Source organism: Gossypium arboreum, chromosome 4, assembly GCF_025698485.1.
Source record: "Gossypium arboreum isolate Shixiya-1 chromosome 4, ASM2569848v2, whole genome shotgun sequence".
NCBI lineage: Eukaryota > Viridiplantae > Streptophyta > Magnoliopsida > Malvales > Malvaceae > Gossypium > Gossypium arboreum.
The window spans coordinates 34,888,618-34,907,949 of NC_069073.1; the positions used below are offsets into that span (position 1 = coordinate 34,888,618).

Below are 19,332 nucleotides of genomic sequence, written 5' to 3' on the forward strand. Positions count from 1 at the left end.
CTCATCTTATATATTCAATCTCAATTATTAAGAAAACCTTAAAAACTTAATTCATAATTAACCAAAACCAAAAATTTTCATATAATTCCAAAAATACCAAATCTATATACTCGAATTAATTCTAAAATCAATCAATCAATTATGAATGAAACTCGAATGCCACTTGTAAGAACCATAAAAACATTGTTATGTCAAATTACTTAGAATTAAAATAAAACTAGATGTAGATGCATACTCAAATTCACCGATTTTTAAAATTCAAATTAAGACACAAAAATTTAGAGAATTAGTAAAATTATTTGATGTGTAATTTAAAAACATAACTATGATATATAATTTTTGCATATTAATCATAATTTCTAATCAACTCAACATTTATTAAAATTAATTATTAATATATTTATATATATTTGACTCCGACAGATAATAAATAATAATTTATAATTACCTTTATTTTATATATATATATATATATATATATATATATATGATGTTCATATCTTTCTAACACGTTTATATAGCATGATGTAATTATGTGTTAAGCTTAATAATATGTATAATTTGTTCAAGTGATTTATAAATGAGATTTTACTCGACAACAAATGTAATAAATGTAATATTTTATAGCTCAAATAACTCAAATAAGGTTTGATCAGGTACGGGATATTACAAATTGTAATATGTGAATTTTAAATTATGTATTAAAAAAAGTCATCCTATTGAGTTCATATGATCAAGAAAAATCAAGAAAAATAACTATCCATCAAGAAAAATCAAGAAAACGGACGTGGCATGTCAGTAATTTAAAAAATAAAACTTAAAAATAAAAATTTATTTTAAATTTGATAAAAGAAAAAAAAATATATATATATATATATATATATATATCTTTTGAATTCTTATTATCAAGAAAAATTACTAATATTTTTAGTAAATTTTTTACCCTTAAACTAATAATTTTTTGAAAAGAAAATTGTATTGGAAACTTGAAAAAACGAAAAGAAAAAGTGAGAGCAAGGATATAGTTTTCAATTTAGAAGAAAAGTTTATGATATTTGAATTTTGAGAATTTTAAAAATTCTGGGATTTGTTTAATTCCAAATCCATGTTTAGAAATTTGCCCGAATCTTGATTTTATAAAAAGTTAAGATTATCTCTTATGAGAATCTAAGTTGTGTGGAGAAAAAGAAAAAACCTGATGTGGAGGGCCATGGATGAACGGGTTATGAGGCAGTATAGTCGAGCAAGGGGGAGCGGGGAAATGTCAAATAAAGGTGGCAGACTGGTGTAAGCAAATACAGAGAGGAAAATGCTGTAAAGTAAATTGCGATGGTGGATGAGAGGAAGGAAGATAAAAAGTGATTAATATTTATTAAAGAAGAAATAGAATGAGAATTAGGAGAGAAGGTAGGCTAAAAGAAGGATATCTTCTTTACCCCACGACTCCAAGGTTTTTTGATAACCAAATAATGTTTATTGATAAAGAATAAAAAAAATGCAAGAAAAGATGTTTATAAAATCAAATCACTTATAATCCTTTGCTTTACAATTGAGATACTCATGGAAGAAAACATATCTCATTAACTGAAAACACAGCTAATCTCCATCAAAATCTGAACATAAAATACACCAATTTATAAAACAAAAGCAGAAAATATCTGCAGTTTGCTATACAACTAATACATAAATTGCATATATAATTCCTGGAAGATAACCCACCAATGTCAGCACCAAATCTATCCAGAATTCCACCTGCCAACCCATCATCATTTTGTAATCCACATCATATACCAACATAAATCCATAAACAACATATATATATATATGAAGAGAAAGAGAAAGGGAAAGTGAAATACCCCTAAGCCATAACGAAGAAAAACTCCAACAGGAGGAAGAAGAATTGCCAGAATCACTTCAATCAAAGTCTCTGAACCCATATTTTCCAAATTAAACTCAATTTCTTTTCCATTTCTTCGGCTTCAAATAGCAGGGTTGAAGGACAGGTGGCAAAATTATGGAGCATAGACCTTACAGATGGCAATCTGATTGACACGTATGCTGGTTAAAAGTAGGGTTTTTTTGGAAATATGTTTTAAACTAAGCTGATCCCTCAAATCCGTGAACTCTGTTACATTCCCCTTTGCGTTTGGATTTGGATTTTAGTCCAGTCATAAATTCTTATTCGGCTCCATGCAAACTTAATTTACCATTTTGCCATTTGAATATATTTTTATAATTCACGTTAAGTCCAACCTGCAAAGTTATGGATTCCATTGATTAACTGAACAAGCCAGTTTTAGCAAAAGAACATCATTAGCATTCCTGCTCTACAGATCAAATTCACGAGGAACCAAAACAATAATCAGGAGCTGATAATCCCCTATACGCATCGATATGATTAAGCAGCAGAAAGAAATAGATTCAATTAAAAAATTCTCTAGGTCCTCTCCTCTAGGAGTTAACATCAGTGAAAAAGGTCATCATCATATATTACACTAGCCGGAGCATATGTGAATAGCAATACACTCAGTACAGCATAATTTGACAAAGAAAGAATCCGAGCACAAGACTCGAGTTGCACCAGATGAGCCATCTGCCGCCTGCTTGCTTTCTTTTATGGCAACTCGAATCAGCCCTACCAAACCCCACACCAATATCAGAACCACTGGTGTGTTCTCCCCTACAACAATTCTGCCAAAAGATCACGATAAGAGAACCAGGAAACTAACGCAGATAAAATAAATGAGAAACCAAGAAACTAAAGCACAAAAAATAAAGACAAGTACTGGTCTTAGGGAACACCGATATAGGGTAAACTCACATGATGCAGCAATCATGTAGGTTTCTCTACTTTGAACCAAGAGATACATTGAAGATGAACATCTAATTTAAGAATCAACTCCAACCTCATAAATACATTATAAGAAAAGATGTAAAACTCGAAGCATTTATATCGACCCCACGAGCCCAGACAGCTGCTCCTATTTCTACCCTTTGACTTAGTGATGCCATATATAGTAATATAGATTTAGGTTTTGACCTCTTCAACACCAGTAAACACTCAAAAGACGAAACCATACAATTCATTAACTGAATTAAGTGCATGAGATTGCAAGATATCACTCAGAACCATGCTCTCAAATAGTTTCCAATTATTCTAACACCATCAAGTTAAAATCTTTCAAGAGATGCAAAAGAAAAGTAATACCTGAAATTTCTGAGTAGTTTTGACAGTAAAGCTATTAAGTTGCAGGTTCTACACTTTCAGCACCCGCAGGGGGTAAAGTTTCCATTTCCGTAGTTGTAGAAACAGCAGATGTTTCCTCACTGTTAGTTGTGAGAACTGTTGAAGCTTCCACACCGGAGGATGTGGGAGTAGTCAAAGTTTCCTCAGCTAAGTTTGTGGGACTGGTTGGAGTTTCCTCATCCAATTTTGTGGTCATTGTTGGACTGCCCTCATCCAAAGTTGTCGGAATAGCCAGAGTTTCCTCATGCAGGGTCACAGGAGCACTTGTAGTTTCCTCACCTGAGGTCGCAGGAATCTTTGCAGTTTCCTCACTCGTGGCGGTAGAAGTGGTTAGAGTTTCTGGACCCAATGTTACAGGAACAGTAGGAGTTTCCTCGTTGAAGGAAGGAGGAATAGTAGTTCCTTCACTGTATGACGGAGGAACAGCTGGAGTTTCTTCACTGAATGTTGGAGGAACAGATGGAGTTTCTTCATCCAAGGTTTCAGGAATACTGGGGCTTTCCTCTGCCAAGGTCACAGGATCAGTAGGAGTTTCTTCATCCAAGTTAGTTGGAATGCCACGATTTTCGTCACTCGAGGTTGAGGGAATACTATGAGCTTCTTCACCCAATGTTGCAGGAAGGGTAGGAGTTTCTTGACCTAACGTTGCAGGCATGGTTGTTTCCTCACACAAGGTTGTGGGAACCAATTTTCCAGGAAGGGTGTGAGTTCCTCCACTGAAGATCAGAGTACCTACCGGAGCTTCTTCATTGGAGGCTGCAGGGACAGATGGAGTATCTTCGCCCAAGGTTCTAGAAATACTAGGGGTTTCCTCTGCCAAGGTCACAGGATGGATAGGAGTTTCTGCATCCAAGTTTGGAAGAATACGAGTTTCTTCAGCCGAGGGTGCGGGAATGCTACAAGTTTCTTCACCCACAGTTGCAGGAACACTAGGAATTTCTGGATGGAAGGTAGCAATGCTTGAAGTTTGATCACCCAAGGTTGCGGTCAGAGTCGAAGTTCTTTTGCTCAAAGTTAAATGGGAAAATGAAGCTTCGTCAACCAAGCTTGCAGCAGCAGTTGACGTTTGCTCATCAATGGTTGTGAAAACAGGCAAAGATTGTTCGCCTACAGTTGTGGCAACAGTAAAGGTTTTGTCAACAATAATGGTAGCATCAGCCATTGTTTCCACACCTGCAGTCGTTGTAACAGGCAATGTTTTCTCATACATGGTTGTAGCAACATCCGAAGCTCCATCAGCTAAGGTAGTGGGAATGGCCAAAGTATCCTCACCTGTAGTTGAGGCTATGAACCAAGGTTCCTCATGGAATGTACTAGCGATGGGTAAAGTTTCCTCACCAAGGGTTGAAACCATGAATGAAGCTTCCTCACCTAGGCTTGGGGCAATAAGTGCATGGTCCCCACAAGGGGCTGAAGCAATGAATGGATTCTCCTCAGCTAGGGTTGGAGCATACAACGAAGCTTTGAATGATTCAGAAATAGTGTAGTTGAGTTGATAAGTTACAGACACCAGCCCAAAGATGTTGAATTTCCTGGCACTATTGTAAGCAACTTCTGCATCAGATGATCTTCTAAAAACAACTCTGGCACGGCTGGTTTCGCAATCTACTTCTGTCTCGGATTCCTTTAATGGTCCAAAGTGCTTGAACATCTTATTTAGCTTTGTTTCAGAAGGAACAGAATTGATCTCAGGAAAGCTCATAACAATTTCCGCTGGGGCCTTCTCATCGACGTAGCCAGGGGGTTTCTGTGCTGTCAAATCATGACTGGTATCAGAATACCGCTTTCGAGACTTACGGACTTTTTGAATTGGTTTATCTAATTCGACAGGCACAAATTGATATTGTCCCCTATCAGTACCAACTGATGGCTGCTCCTCGGAACCATTTTGGACTATTCTGTCAGTCCAATAAGTGTCACTCATGTCCTCAAACTCAAAAGTTTCTGAAAAACCAATGATAGAATTTGGTGACTTCTTCCTTTGGCCAACTGCTTTGTCCCTGGAAAGTCGATCCAGAACTATCGAATCTCTGAAATCTGAGAAGAAGCTAATAATAATATTAAGAGAACTGTAACCTTTCATTGGATCACATGCTGCCAAGTGAAGTTGCAACAACAACTCGTCAAGTGATGAATATTCAGTCAAAATACCCATCCTCTTTCGCTCTGCATCCTCAAGATTATCAATGGGAACATCATATCCACACGTGGCAGGAGTTTCACAGCCACCATCAAGCTTCTGTAACCTATCACCACTGGACTTTAGAATCGACGGGGATCCAGTCATTTGGCTTGCAGCTCTACTGATACGCTCACCGATCTTAAAGGAAGGCTTCGGGAAATGAGGTGTGCTTAGAGACCCTTTAGATGTCTTCCTCCCTTCCTGCATCACAGAGTCTTCCGAGGAATCAATGGCTTTTCTTTTCTTGCCAAATGATGATGAAGGGGGCTTATTACCTATCACATCAGACCCGATTTCACCATCAGGAGAATCAAATGTCTCACTCATTAATTCGGACAAGCTTCTCTCCTTTTTACTAGGATACAATCCATCCTTCAGATTATGCTTCCGTTTAAGGTAAGATCGTCTCCGAGACTTCGAAGCCTCGGATTTTTGCTCACCATCCGTATCCATAGGAGTAGCACAGTCAACTACCTCGAGCCTTTTCTCCTCAGAAAATTGGGATTCAGGCAGCTGATGATAACCTTTTAAACGATAGAATGCCAACAATTGAGCTTTAGCAATCACAAGGTCGATTCGATCACCCCCACTGTATGGAGACTCCGCTAATTCTTTCATATAGTCAATTAATTTGTCTGGCTCAAAAGAACTAACACTTAAAGATACATCAACACCATCTCTTAAACTTGATTCTTCCCGAACTCCGGTATTCTCAACTTTTTGGAATTTTATCCTGTCATAGGCATCCTTCGGTATGCAAGGGCAAGCCAGACCAAGCTCGACTCGTCTAGAAACTTCTTCCAAAGCACAATTGACTGCATTCTCGAATGATTCTAAATTACTTTGCTTCACTATTTGAGAGAAATGTGTTCGGAACGGCTTCAAAACAGATGGTTCATTCCAAGCAAATGTCCGATCCCCAAAGTATGCCACGAGAAAGCTGTCCTTCTTTTGATACTTCACTGCCTTCTTTGAAGCATCAGAAGGATCAAATATCTGTCCTGGCCACCATGGATGGCTCTTGACCTTACCCCAGACTAAATCAGAAACTGAAAATCCTCCTTCTTCCTCGGACAGAAGCTGCTGGGCTTGATGCATCTTTACGCCACTCAAGGACTTAAGAGCTGTCTGTTTAACAGTTTGATAATCTACGTTGGTTGGCTGGTCAGAGTCGCTATCATGTTCTACGACTTCCATTTCTTCCACTTGTTCTAAACAATCCGGTTCATCACTAGTAACTTGATCTTCAACATTCATTTCTTGCTCTACACTTGAATCGTCCTCAGAAACCACATTTTTAGCTAACGGATCTTCATTTCCTGACAACTGTAACTCCTTATCAGAAGCAACAGCAGGAGATATTTGGTTCAAAACATTGTTATCAACTTTTGCGGCTTCAACTTCACCACTACCAACAAATACATCCATTTGGTGACCTAATGATTCCGAAACATCACTTGGATCGCGATTTTTTGGGCTAACTCCCATTTTCTCAACTTTAACATCTTGCTCTGCATCAAAACCGACTTCTTTAGCATCGGAAACCTGCTTTTCTGCAAGCACTGCTTCCCCCGTGCTTAAACCAACTCCCTCTCCTCCGTCAATAATTGGCTCAGGTTTTAAGGATTGGACATTACCTGCACAAGATAAACCCCGACCAAATCAATATTGTAGGAACCAAAAAAAAAAAAAGAAAATCAATTTAAAATAATAATAAATAATAAACTCTTTCAACTTCACCCGTATCATGTTTTTGGGTGCTTAGATGAGGAGTTTTAACCTCCATCTGCTGTTGCTCGTAATCAGTACCTTGCTTGTCAATTTCCATGTTGGAACTAACCTGCAAAAGACGATGAATCAATCTGGTCCAAAGATGCATATTTTTACCATCGGACTAATAGAATTTGGAAGTACCTTCTCATCTAATTGGCCTGCGGCAATCGATCCAGTTGACTGACATGAATAGACCGGATCTGCATATATAATGTCGAGATTTTCAGTGCTAACACCTAATCTCAAACTTCATGGCTGTTCTTCAACTTGAATTTTCAAATTATGATCAAAAGCACTAATTGTCACTTTTTCATACCTTTAGCTTCAGAACCAGGAACACATTCAGCAGTAACCAGTGTATTGACATTCAGGGATGTGGCATCTACACCGACATTCGCAGCTTTCTTTATCAGTTCAGATATAGGAGTTTCTTGACCACCATCTAAGGCAATCAAATCTTCCTCATCAATTGCCATTGCAGCTTCCTCAACAATTTTAGTTTGTACACCTGAATCTTCGGATGCAGCAGACAAACATACAACTCGTTTCTGGTTTCCATGATTCAATTCATAACTATCCAAATTACCAACTTTACCTGTCTCCTTAGCTTGATTCAAATCTCCCCCACCTTCATTAATTCCGCTAGACTGCTCTGCGTTCTTACCTGCAGAACTATCTAGTGCACTGAAACGTAAAACCCTGGCTCCATTTACCTCATTCCAAGCCTTAGCTTCACCCCCTGAAACCTCATACCTTGAACCCAAATCACCAGCTAAATCACCTTCACTATCTAAGGTACTCGGATTACCCTCCAAACCAACTTCATCAGACTCATCACGACCACAAACTACATCATTAGAACAAGACCAAACCACACCTCCATTTACCTCATTCTGAGCCCTAGCTTCACCACCCAAAACCTCATTCCTTGAACCCAAACCACCTACCGCATGGCATTCACTATCTAAGGTTCTCATGTTAACCTCCAAACCAACTTTACTGAACTCTTGATGACCACAAACCGCTTCATCAATAGAACGGGCCTGAACTGCCCCTCCATCTCCCCCATCAATATGAACATGAGAATCCAAAACCTCCACCGTTACATCATCTCCATTACCAAGACCCGCTTCACCTCCTTCCTTGATCCGAATTCGATCCTCGCAAGCCATTGTTTCAACCACAATTTCACTAACAGTTACTGAAGATTCTGAAACAATACTCACTGAATCACCCTTCTCTTTTGCCTCATCCATTCAATAACCGATCTGGGTATTTTCCAAAATCATCAAAATTAAAGCTCCAAGACTGAAATTTGTAGGAGAAAAAAGAAAAAAAATAAAAACCGATAAAATAGACATTTTCAGACCATATAAATTATAGTGATAAAAGAACTCAGCAACTGTTTCACTAACTAAGCAAACTATTTCCTTAGCTTCATCCATAAAAATTCCAGGTGTTACTCAAAATCATTAAAAAAAAAAGGCTTCAGAATTTAAACTTCTCAAAGAAGGAAAAAAGTGGAAATTCTGATGAACCCTAATGACAAAAACTAAAACAAATATAAAGATACCTTCAAACTGAGAAATAGTAGGAGCAATGAAAGGAAAAGAAAATGATGAAAATTTTATTTCATAAACTAAAGAGATAAGATCTGAAGGTAAAGAATTTATGTTTACCTTCGAAAAACCTCGTGGCAAGACAACGGAAAAGGGCCTGAGGAGGATTTGAGTTTTGAAAGAGAGAATGAAAAAAAGTACCGAAGAGAGAATGGAGGGTTTATTTAACAGATCCAAAGACAATAAACAAAAGGAATAATATAATTTTTGCTCCTTGAAGTTAGTAACTAGGTTCATTTTGGCACTATAATTTTCTTTTAGATATTTAAACTTGACAACCAAATCCATTTAGTTTCCGAACTTAGATTTCGTCAATGATTTAATAACGTGATTAGTGTTCTATCAACATGATCGAATTGGTCAATTAAACTAATTGACTGAGAACCAATCAATACACTAGTCCAAACAAATGAGTCAATTGATTCAGAAACTACTCAAATCCAGTGAAACTTGAAACTGAGACAAAAACCGGTAGTTGAACTTTGTAGAAACCATTTTTTCTTTTTGAAAAATAGGGATCGACTTTAAAATAAAATATGGAGTCGCCACCAATCCTTTTTGTTTAGGTGTGATCAAATCACCTAATAAAACATTTTATTTTATTGAAATATTAATTTTGGCCTACGAGGTTCAAGAAAAATGGGTTCGTGAGTCGGTTACGTACGAGGAAGGATTAGCACCCTCGTTACGCCCAGAATTGGTACCTAATTGATTAAATAATGTCCTTATGTCTAAAATTTAAAAAGATTTTGAAATATGGTTTCTTTTAAAACATTTGAATAATTTGAATTAGATGTTGAGATTCTCTTGTCTAGAAAGAATAAAATATCATATCCAGCGCGTTTGGATACGACATTTCAAACTCTCTACCAAGGTCATATTATGATTTCCAAAATTCATGCATTGAAACTTTAAAAGGATATCCAATTATTCGGTCAAACGATAAATCGAAAACCAGCACTTCAGGCACGATTTCTCGAATTTCCAAACACGAAATACTTTCTTATTTTGAGAGATTTTTTAAATGAGGGTAATGATGAAAGTGGTGAAGTACATTTATTCGGTTTATTTGAAATAAAAAATGAAATGACCAATTTAAGGTAAATAAGTAAGCAGACTCGATCATAAATCAATACACAGAAATACGAAAGCAAAGTAACTAATATGGAAGATGTACATGGTTAATATATTACACCAATTATCAATAATATTACAAAAGTGCAAATATGTAAATTAAAGCACATAAAAACAAATAATAAACAAACAAACAATTCATAAAATAAACTATATGTATATAACCAAACAATACATGCAAAACTTTGAAATTAACTATAAATAAGTAAAAATAATTAATGTATAAAATACAAAGTTTAACATACAATGATCTTCAAAAATAAGTATTATAAGAAGAAATTTAAAATTAGTGCTATATTTACAACTAAAATGAATAAAACTATAATACAAATTATACACATGTATGCCCATATAAGAATTTAAAACTGTACATGTCAGAAAATTTTAACATAAATGAATTATATAAATATAATCTTATGAAAATGTATAAAAGAATATATATCAACTACTATCTATATAATATGAAATTCATGATTATACAAAATAATTTAAAACAAGATGTATTTGTTCATAATAATTAATTTACATAAAGTAAAAATTTAATATAAATAATGTATATATAAAAGAATAATAATATAAGAAAACATTTGAAACAAACAAAATATAATATCAAAATTGGATTCTTAAAAGGAACAAATAGAGTGATCATGGTTTTGATTTGGCACCAAGGCCCGCTTAGAAAAATGGGAGGGTTTGGGTAAAATATAGGCCGAAAAATGGGCTTGGGCAAAAAACGAGGCCCGTTTAAAAAGCGGGCAGACCTCGAGTAAGAGTTTTTTGGGCGGGCCCGGCCATTTCACCTACCAATTATATATTAATATATTTTTGTTTTTATTTTTAATTATTTTAAATTTTAATATAACTATTTTTTATTATATTGTTAATTTGTGTATTGTTTTAAGAATTGTTTTAGTATTATTTTATTTGTTTTAATATTTATTTTATGTTTTTAAATATATTTGATTTATTATATTTTTAAATTTTTTATTTAATAAAATAAGAAAAAAATTAATATGGGCCGGGCAGGGCTCAGGCTTAGTAATTTTATTTCGGGCGGGCTTGGGTAAAATTTTAGGCCCATATTTTGGTCGGGCGGGCCGGCCTAGTAGACGGGCCTAAAATTTTACTTGGGCCGGCCGAACCGGCCCGAACCCGCCCGGCCCGCCCATGATCACCTCTAGGAACAAATAATATACATAAATAAATTTAAAAGAAGAAGTATATGAACACGTTCGAGAAGGGATGGGATTTAAATAAGTAATTCGATTTAAATTATATATATTTATATATAAATATGAATGTATGAGGATAAATATTATATAAAAAATTTAAACATAGAATTACATGGAGAAAATTTTAAAATAATAAATTATATAATAAAAGAATTCAATAATATACAAAAGAAAAAAATGAAATTAATAAAATAGTCCAAAATAGTATGTTAAAATAATAGGTTAAAAAATGAATAATAAATAAATCTTAAGAATATAAAAACATAAATGTAAACTTAATTGAAATAAGAAACAAAATTGAAAGGATAATTTATAAATAAAGCAAATCATTAAAACAGAGCTGCGGATTGAAATAAAATGTGCACAAATGAGCAAGGACTTAGAAGATAAATATCCCGAATCTCAAAACACAGCGTTCAAATAAGGATTGAATTGAAACAAAGCGTAAATCCCAGGGAAAATGTAAAAACAAATAAAACATGATCGGGGCTTAATTAAGGATCAGTGCAGGAGGGGAGGGACTTATAGCACAAATATCCCTTCACCGCAAAAACGCACAGGTCCTGAGGGTAAACGAGTCGAGTGGATGGGTTGCGTCGTGAAACGACGCCGTTTCAACGCCAATACTTACGGCTTAAAACGACATCGTTTTTAAACACATATAAAAGCTAAAATTTGCCCTAAAAAATCATTTAGCAGACCATTTTCTCAAAACAAAACCCTAAATCATCTTTTAAATTCTCTTAATCTCCCATGCAGACTTCGACGGCACCAAAATATGCTTCTATCTCTGCCACGGCTTCAAACGGCCCCTAGGAATTCGTCTGCCTTTGGATCGAAAGAGCAAACGCCGACTAAGTCGACACCAAAACCACCAATAAGTAAACCCCTTCCCCATTTTAGATTCGTCGAATAGATTCAAAAGAAAGTAAAAAAAAAAAAAGAACAGAGAAATAGTCTGTGCATCACCTTTCGTAAACTGTTTTTGAATTGATTTCTATCCTTTCAATATGCCTGTGTTCGTTTTTTCTTTACATTTGATTCTCTTCAGCTTTATAGCCCAAAAAATAAATAAAAATAAAAGAAAAAATACAAATTTCCTTGTTGTAATTTGTTATTATTTGCTGTCAATTGTTGTTTGCTATTTTCGTTTGTTAGTCTATTGCAGGTACAGCTAAAGGGTGGCGCGTGTAGAGGCCGTTGTGGAAGTGGAGCTTGAAGCCCTTGGTGGCTGTTGCGGCGCTAAGCAGCAGGCTAGGGATTGGTTTTTTTTTTTTGGCTAGGGTTAGTCTTGGGCTTGAGATGTTAGTTCATTTTGAGTATTGGGTTTGGGTCTTAATTTCTAAGTCCTGATATATGTTTGGGCTACGTTTTATTATTGGGCTTAAGGGATTTATTCAGGTTATAACTGTTTATTGGACTTTAATATTTGTTTCTGTTTTTTTTGTTTTGTTTTGGATTAATTTTTGGTTGTTGGGCCCGGGCAAATTGGGCCTCTTACAAACTTGTTTAATAAACTTTTTAAAAAAATATAAATTTTTAATTATTTATATAATTATTGTTGGTCTAGCAGTTGAATCGATTGAATCAATGATGAATTGTCTGACCAGCTCAATCACTAGTTTAGTTATTAGGACTTTGTATGTGAACTCTAAGATTAATGACTGTGACGACCTTTTCATGGGCAGGATTATTCTCGAATTGGGAGTGTTTGGGCAAAATTATTATGTCCGAAAAATAGGGCTGGTTAAAAATATGAGTTGGACTCCAGATTTGAATATTCAAGGCCTGAGCTCGGCCCGGCATGATTTATTTTTTGAAGTTAGTGATGTTTTATATTATATTATTTTTTATATATTATAGAATTTATAACACATAAAAATTAAATTTTTAGTAGTATAATGTAAACATTAAAAAATGTTAAGATCACTATATATAAAATTTTAATAAATTAAAAATAATATAACTATATATTTTTAATTTTTTTAAAAAATAATATAATTGAGCCTAAAATGAAATTGGTTAATTTTTTACAAATATGGACATGTTTGGACAAAATTTTAGACTCATATTTCGAGTCAGACCAAGCTTAGGAAAAAATAAAGTGTATTAATATCATACTTAAGCCTGATCTAACCCATGAACACCTCTAGTATCATGTTATCATCTTAAAATTTACATAATTTCTTTTTATTTTTAAATAATGATATGACACAATTCTAAAATTCGACATATTCAAACCTTTTATATTTTTAAATTCAAAAACTAAAATAAATTTAATTGTTAAATTCAAATAGTAAAGTAAATTAAAAATACATATTCGAATTCAGGGCCAAATATGTATTATTCCTAAACAAAAAACGAAGTAAATTATGGGTTGTTGTCCTTTTCACTTTTTGTCATCACTCTCATCAAAGGATATTTATACTTAAATATTTTGGTTTGAGTTAAATTATTTTTGGGTTTTAATAATTATTTTATATTTAAACTTAATAATTATTTTTATATTAAAATTTAAGTTTTATTTATCTAAATTAATTTTTAATATTTTCTTAAAACCCTTCAAAATTTAGGTTCTAATATACAAAAATATTATGAAGTAAAAAAATTAATTCCCAATATAAAAGCTGTTGCGAAATCCAGGTTTTAAACGGTGATATTTAATCTATTTGGTTTTCTAAATAGCAGTGTTGTCTTCTACGTGTCTTATTCTCATTGGATTTTAAACATTTGCTAGAAACGTTTATAAGGAATTAAAGAAGTGGTCGAAGCATGGCGGTGTTTCATTCCCATGTACTTTCTTTTTATGTACTATTTTAATTTTAAATTAGAATCAAATAATTTAATTATTATTTTAACTTTTACCTATTATTTTAATTTAAATCAATATTAAATATTTTAATTTTTCTTACGGTTTAAATTTAAATTTCAGTAAGTGACATCAAATTATGATATTAGGTGTATTTCAATGATGGTAAACGGGCAAACATATGTTAATAAAATTAATTACTATAATGGATCAATTCAAATAAAGAATCGGACCAGGGATTTTTTTTGTGGCAGGCTGGGAAGCATTTTATGCATGGTCTTAAATGACCCTTTTTATGAATCAATGTGTTAGCTTCTTTCTAAATGATTTACTTAGGTTTTTGTTGGGTGTTAACTCTTTTATGAGAAGTCTTCAAAATATTATTTTTGAGGACGTCGATCCAGTTCTTCAACAATGGAATGTATTGTACCCTGAGAGAGGGTTTTGCCCCCCCCACCCTACTGAGAGCTGTGTACGATTCACAAAAATGGGCACCTCAACCGTACATGGACGTACAACCACCCATTAAGAGGCATTATAAGCATCTCACCCTTGGTGGTATTCGAACCTTTAACATAAACTATATAGGTCAATTGTTGAGCGTATATGGTACCACTTGAAAGTGTAACCTAGCTAAAGTGATACCATATACCCTATCAATTTACCTATATAGTATAGGTTAGGGGTTTGAACCCCACCAAAGGCAAGACGCTCACGTTGCCTCTTAGTGGGTGGTCGGATGTCCATGAACATTTGAGGTGCCCCCTTCCGTGAACCGTACATGACTCTTTGCAGAGTAAGGGACGAAACTTTCCTCTAAGGGACAATACCTTCCATTGTTGAGGTACCGAGTCAACATCCCTGAAGATGACATTTTAAAGACTTCTTTCGAAGGAGACGACCCTCCTCAAGAATAAAAAGACAATAACTTTGATTGTTGAGAGATTGAATTGGAGTCCTTGAGTATGACACTTTGAAGACTTCTTCTAGAGGAGTCGATCTACCCTCAATAATAAAAGGCGTCTTTTATGTTGAAGGGGTGGCCAGCTCCTTCAAGAAAAGTCTTCGAAGTGTAACGTCCCAAATTAGGGCCCAGTCAAAACAGTGATTTGTAGACCACAAATCCGAGATAGAAATAATTGTTTTATGATTTTTATGAGGTCCGTGATAGGTATGCATGCTTGTGTGAAAATTTCATGGAGAAATTCGATGTATAAAATGTCCAATTGAACCTTAAGGACCAAATTGAATAAGATGCAAAACTTGTGTTCTAGAAGCTTCAAGTATGAAATTGCTTTAGATTATAAATTAGAAGGTCTTAATTAGCGATTTGACCAATTTCTAAAATTTTGGATAAAAATGGACATGCATAGGAAAAATTTGAAGGAAAGGCCTTAAGGGCATTTTGGTCAATTAGTAATTAGAAGAATAAAAAGGGAAAATTAAAGCTTATTTATGTGGCTGCCGAAATTTCTAAGCTCTCCATAGCTAGGGTTTTTGACATTTTCAAGCTCAATAGTAAGTGTTTCCTAGCTCGTTTTTAATTTTTTTACATTTTTGAAGATCTCGTAGCTTGATTTACCTATTTCCACCCTTATTTTGAAGTAGGTTTTATGTTTAAAAATTTACGCATGTGTGACATGCATGTTCTTTGATATTCAATGGAGGACTATGTGAGCTTGATGTGTGTTTAACATCTTTTACTAAGTGATTTTGCATGAAAACACCTAAAAAAGGATTAAATTGAAAAAGGTCTGAAATTGAGTGATAAAAATCTATTTTTGATGAGTAATGTAGGCTACTATGAGTACAAGAAATATTCGGCTAGGCTTGGGTAGTAAACAAAATGAGTATATTTCATTATACGAGTTTAGGGACTAATTTGCAATTTTGTAAAAGTTTCAGGGTAAAACTATAATTTTGTCAAATTGCCATTTATGGACTGATTTGAGCAATGTGATAATTAAACAAGTGGAATCTGCTATTATAGATCAAGAAAAACAGAGTCCGGACCTAAACCGAGGGAAAAGTAAGGTTTTGGACTAAAACGTAAAGTTAGCAATATTTTGGGACCGAGGTAAGTTGTCTGTAAGTAATTCAAAAATTTCATTATAGTGTATTTAATGCTTGATGTTATATGAAATATGTGTGTATATGCCCTTATGGAATTTGACTTGAAATGATTTAATAACAATTTGATGATAGCTTTGTATCTATGAAATCCCGAGTGGCCCTAAGGAATACTTAGGATTTGGATGTCATGACACCATGGTTAACGAGATCCCCTGTAAGACCATGTCTGGGACATGGCATCGGCATCGATACGCGATCCCGTGTAAGACCTTATCAGGGATATGGCTTCGGCATCGGTAAGTGATTTCGTATAAGACCATGTCTAGGACATGGCATCAATATGAGGTCCCGTATAAGACCATGTCTGGGACATGGCGTTGGCACTGATTTAAGACTTCGTATAAGACCATACCTGGGATATGGCATCGATGTGTGGTCCCATGTAAGACTATGTCTAGGACATGGCTTTGGCACCCTATTTGGTGTATGATAATCCTGAACGTCCTTCCGTATTCCAAGTGGTTCAACGGGCCATTCAAGATCAAGGTTAAGAGATGGAGAAATACCAATAAACTATGAGTAGTACAGGTATGTACGTAAACCTCATGAGTATGGAATTTGATTCATGATGAAAAATTTAGCATTAGTAAGAAAGAGTAAGATAAGTTGTGAAGTTCAATGACATTTATTGTCAATTCTTATTATGTCCATTGTGTGTAAATTGATAATGTGGTGGTAATTAATAGCATATTTAACTCATGAAATTGTATGATCTATGTTGTTTATTAGTTACATACAACTTACTAAGATTTATGCTTACCCCCTTTCTCTTTTCCCTTTTTCTTAGCATCGCTAAGCTAGCTCGAGGATCGTGGACGTCGGAGCTCAAGTCACACTATCAACAAATCTTTTGGGGTATAGTTTGGTTTAATTCATTTAAGTATGTCATGTATAGAGGACTTATTATTTTGTTATACGTGTCATATTGATTGGCCAAAGTGATTACCCGTATTGGTATACTAATTCATTTTGTATATGGCCATAAAGTATGGCTCATATTGATTATTGGGTTGTAATCTTAGATGTTGATGCATGCATGAGATGTGTTGATGCCTTTGAGGTGTGTGATGAGTTGATTGTTGATAATGAATGATAAAATATGAAATCTATGCTTGATGGATGATTGATGTCACTTGGTTAGGTTATATAGCATGATTTAAAGGAAGGAAATGTTTTGAATGATCCTAGTAAGTTATGGAGTCCCAAATATGTATACTTTGGCATGTAATTTTCATGCATGAGTTAAACTATGGATGTTTAAGTAAACCATTTATGCCATGACATTCACCATTGGCATATGAGAGTGTACATGTGTTAGTGAGGGTGACAAAAAAGGCTTGGAAAATAGCCTCAAAGTTGTTCACACTGGTAGATGCACGGTCAACCCCACGGGCGTGTTGTCCGAGCGTGGGTTCCCTGCACCCTAGTTTTGTAAGTCAGTATGCATGATAGTAAACATACGGGCAGAAACACGGCCGTGTGTCTCAACCGTGTGAAAGACACGACCTTAGGACATGGGCGTGTGCCCAGGCCGTGTGAAGTCTGCAACTTAAATGCGAAAATTAAATTCGCCACACGGCCTAGCACACGGGTGTGTGACTTGGCCGTGTGATCTTTAATTAATGTTGACGTCATAAACAAAGAGTTACACAGGTTGAGGACACGGGCGTGTCCTAGCCACACGGGCATGTGAAATTTACATGGCCTACCCATACGGGCGTGTGACTCTCCCAACTTGGAAAATTTTTCCTAAGTGTTGTAAAATTTTTAAAAGCACTCAATTTATTCCTGAACCACCCTTGAAGTATGTTAAAGGCCATGTGGGCCGTAGAAGGGACATTGTGTTTATGTTTGAATGTTTTTAAGATTGAATGAAATTTGTATGGCTCGGTTTGTGTTAAAGTGTATGTCAAAGACCGCTAATGCCTCGTACCTTGTCCCGGTATAGGATACAGGTAAAGGGTATTACATTTATTGGTATCAAAGCTACACTTTAGTCAGTTCTAGGACTACGTAGCGAGTATAAGAGTCTAGATATACATGTCATGTAACGCCCCGTACCCGAGACCGTCGCCGGAGATCGAACACGAGGTGTTAACAGACTTAATTCATTACTTAAACAGCTCAAACAATTTATTTTTAAAATTTTCAGTCAAGCTAATAATCTGCGTCATAGTCGATTAAAAATTCATATCTTGAGTTACGAAACTCGAAATCCAATTCCGTAAATTTTCCCTGAAACTAGACTCATATATATATTTACTAATTTTTTTTATAGAATTTTTGGTCTAGCCAATTAGTACAGTTTATTAGTTAAAGTCTCCCCTATTTCAGGGTTCAACTGCTCTGACCTCTGTGTATTACGAATCAGATATCTCCCTGTACAGGGATTCAATGACTATGCCGTTTGTTTCTAATAAAACTAGACTCAATAAGGAATCTGTACATATAAATAATGACTTTTAATTATCTTTTAACAATTTATGGTGAATTTTCAAAGTCAGAACAGGGGATCCAGAAATCGCTCTGTCCCTATTTCACAAAAATTTAAACATCTCATAAAATATAACTCATATACCTGTTTCGTTCCATCCATATGAAAATAGACTCATAATTCTTCAATTTCTTATTTTATTCACCATCTAATTATATCTCTACTATTTTTAATGATATTTCAAACTCACGTTACTGCTGCTGTCTGAATCTATTTTATGGTAAATTTTACCAATTTCATGTTTTCCATGGTTTAGCTAGTAATTTAGCATACATAACACCAAATATGATCATAATTAGCCATTCCAATGGCTAATCATTACCAAGCATTTCCATACCACTCAATAACAATATCATAAGACCATATATACAAAATGATTATAATGCTATACATGCCATACTCAAAATATGCAAGCCATTATGCCAAGATGGTATACGGATATAGTGTGAGCATGCCTCCGACCGTTCGATTTACGAGTGGCTTGTCAACACTACAAGGAATGAAAAGGAGGAGTAAGCATAAATGCTTAGTAAGTTCACATGCAAATAGCAAGTAACATAACCATATAAGCAAACATAAAACATCATTTGCATAATCATCACCAAGACATTCATATCACATTTTCATTTATCATCTTACCATATTGTTGTTATATCAAGTTTTCAACCCGTGGTTAAGTACATACCTGTTCAAAGTATTCATTTCACAA

The 19,332-nt window shown here is 34.8% G+C and overlaps 1 protein-coding gene across 5 annotated transcripts; it reads right to left on the reverse strand.

Annotated features, from left to right (window-relative positions):
- Positions 1-1,451: 1,451 nt before the first annotated feature.
- On the reverse strand, positions 1,452-9,068 carry LOC108460265 (salt stress-induced hydrophobic peptide ESI3-like). Of its 5 annotated transcripts, none has more exons than XM_053027107.1 (6): positions 8,882-9,068; positions 7,519-8,470; positions 7,344-7,402; positions 7,170-7,269; positions 3,209-7,066; positions 2,396-2,680 (listed from the first exon to the last, which is right to left on the reverse strand). In XM_053027107.1, the coding sequence occupies exons 2-5, from the start codon at positions 8,456-8,458 to the stop codon at positions 3,243-3,245; spliced, it is 4,923 nt and encodes a 1,640-aa protein (XP_052883067.1). In that variant the 5' UTR covers positions 8,459-8,470; positions 8,882-9,068; the 3' UTR covers positions 2,396-2,680; positions 3,209-3,242. The 5 variants fall into 5 exon arrangements, with proteins under 5 accessions (XP_052883068.1, XP_052883067.1, XP_017615191.1 ...); XM_017759702.2 differs by having other exon boundaries at positions 2,396-2,691; positions 7,519-8,510; positions 8,882-9,063; XM_017759703.2 differs by having other exon boundaries at positions 2,396-2,691; positions 8,882-9,061.
- Positions 9,069-19,332: the final 10,264 nt, after the last annotated feature.

Bases quoted from the DNA above. Each gene is read 5' to 3' on its own strand.
- LOC108460265 (XM_053027107.1), bottom strand. From the start codon at position 8,458: ATGGATGAGGCAAAAGAGAAGGGTGATTCAGTGAGTATTGTTTCAGAA. The intron at 7,270-7,343 runs GTACTTCCAAAT...CGTCTTTTGCAG, and splicing joins CAGGCCAATTAGATGAGAAG to GTTAGTTCCAACATGGAAAT. The intron at 7,067-7,169 runs GTGAAGTTGAAA...TATCTTGTGCAG, and splicing joins CACCCAAAAACATGATACGG to GTAATGTCCAATCCTTAAAA.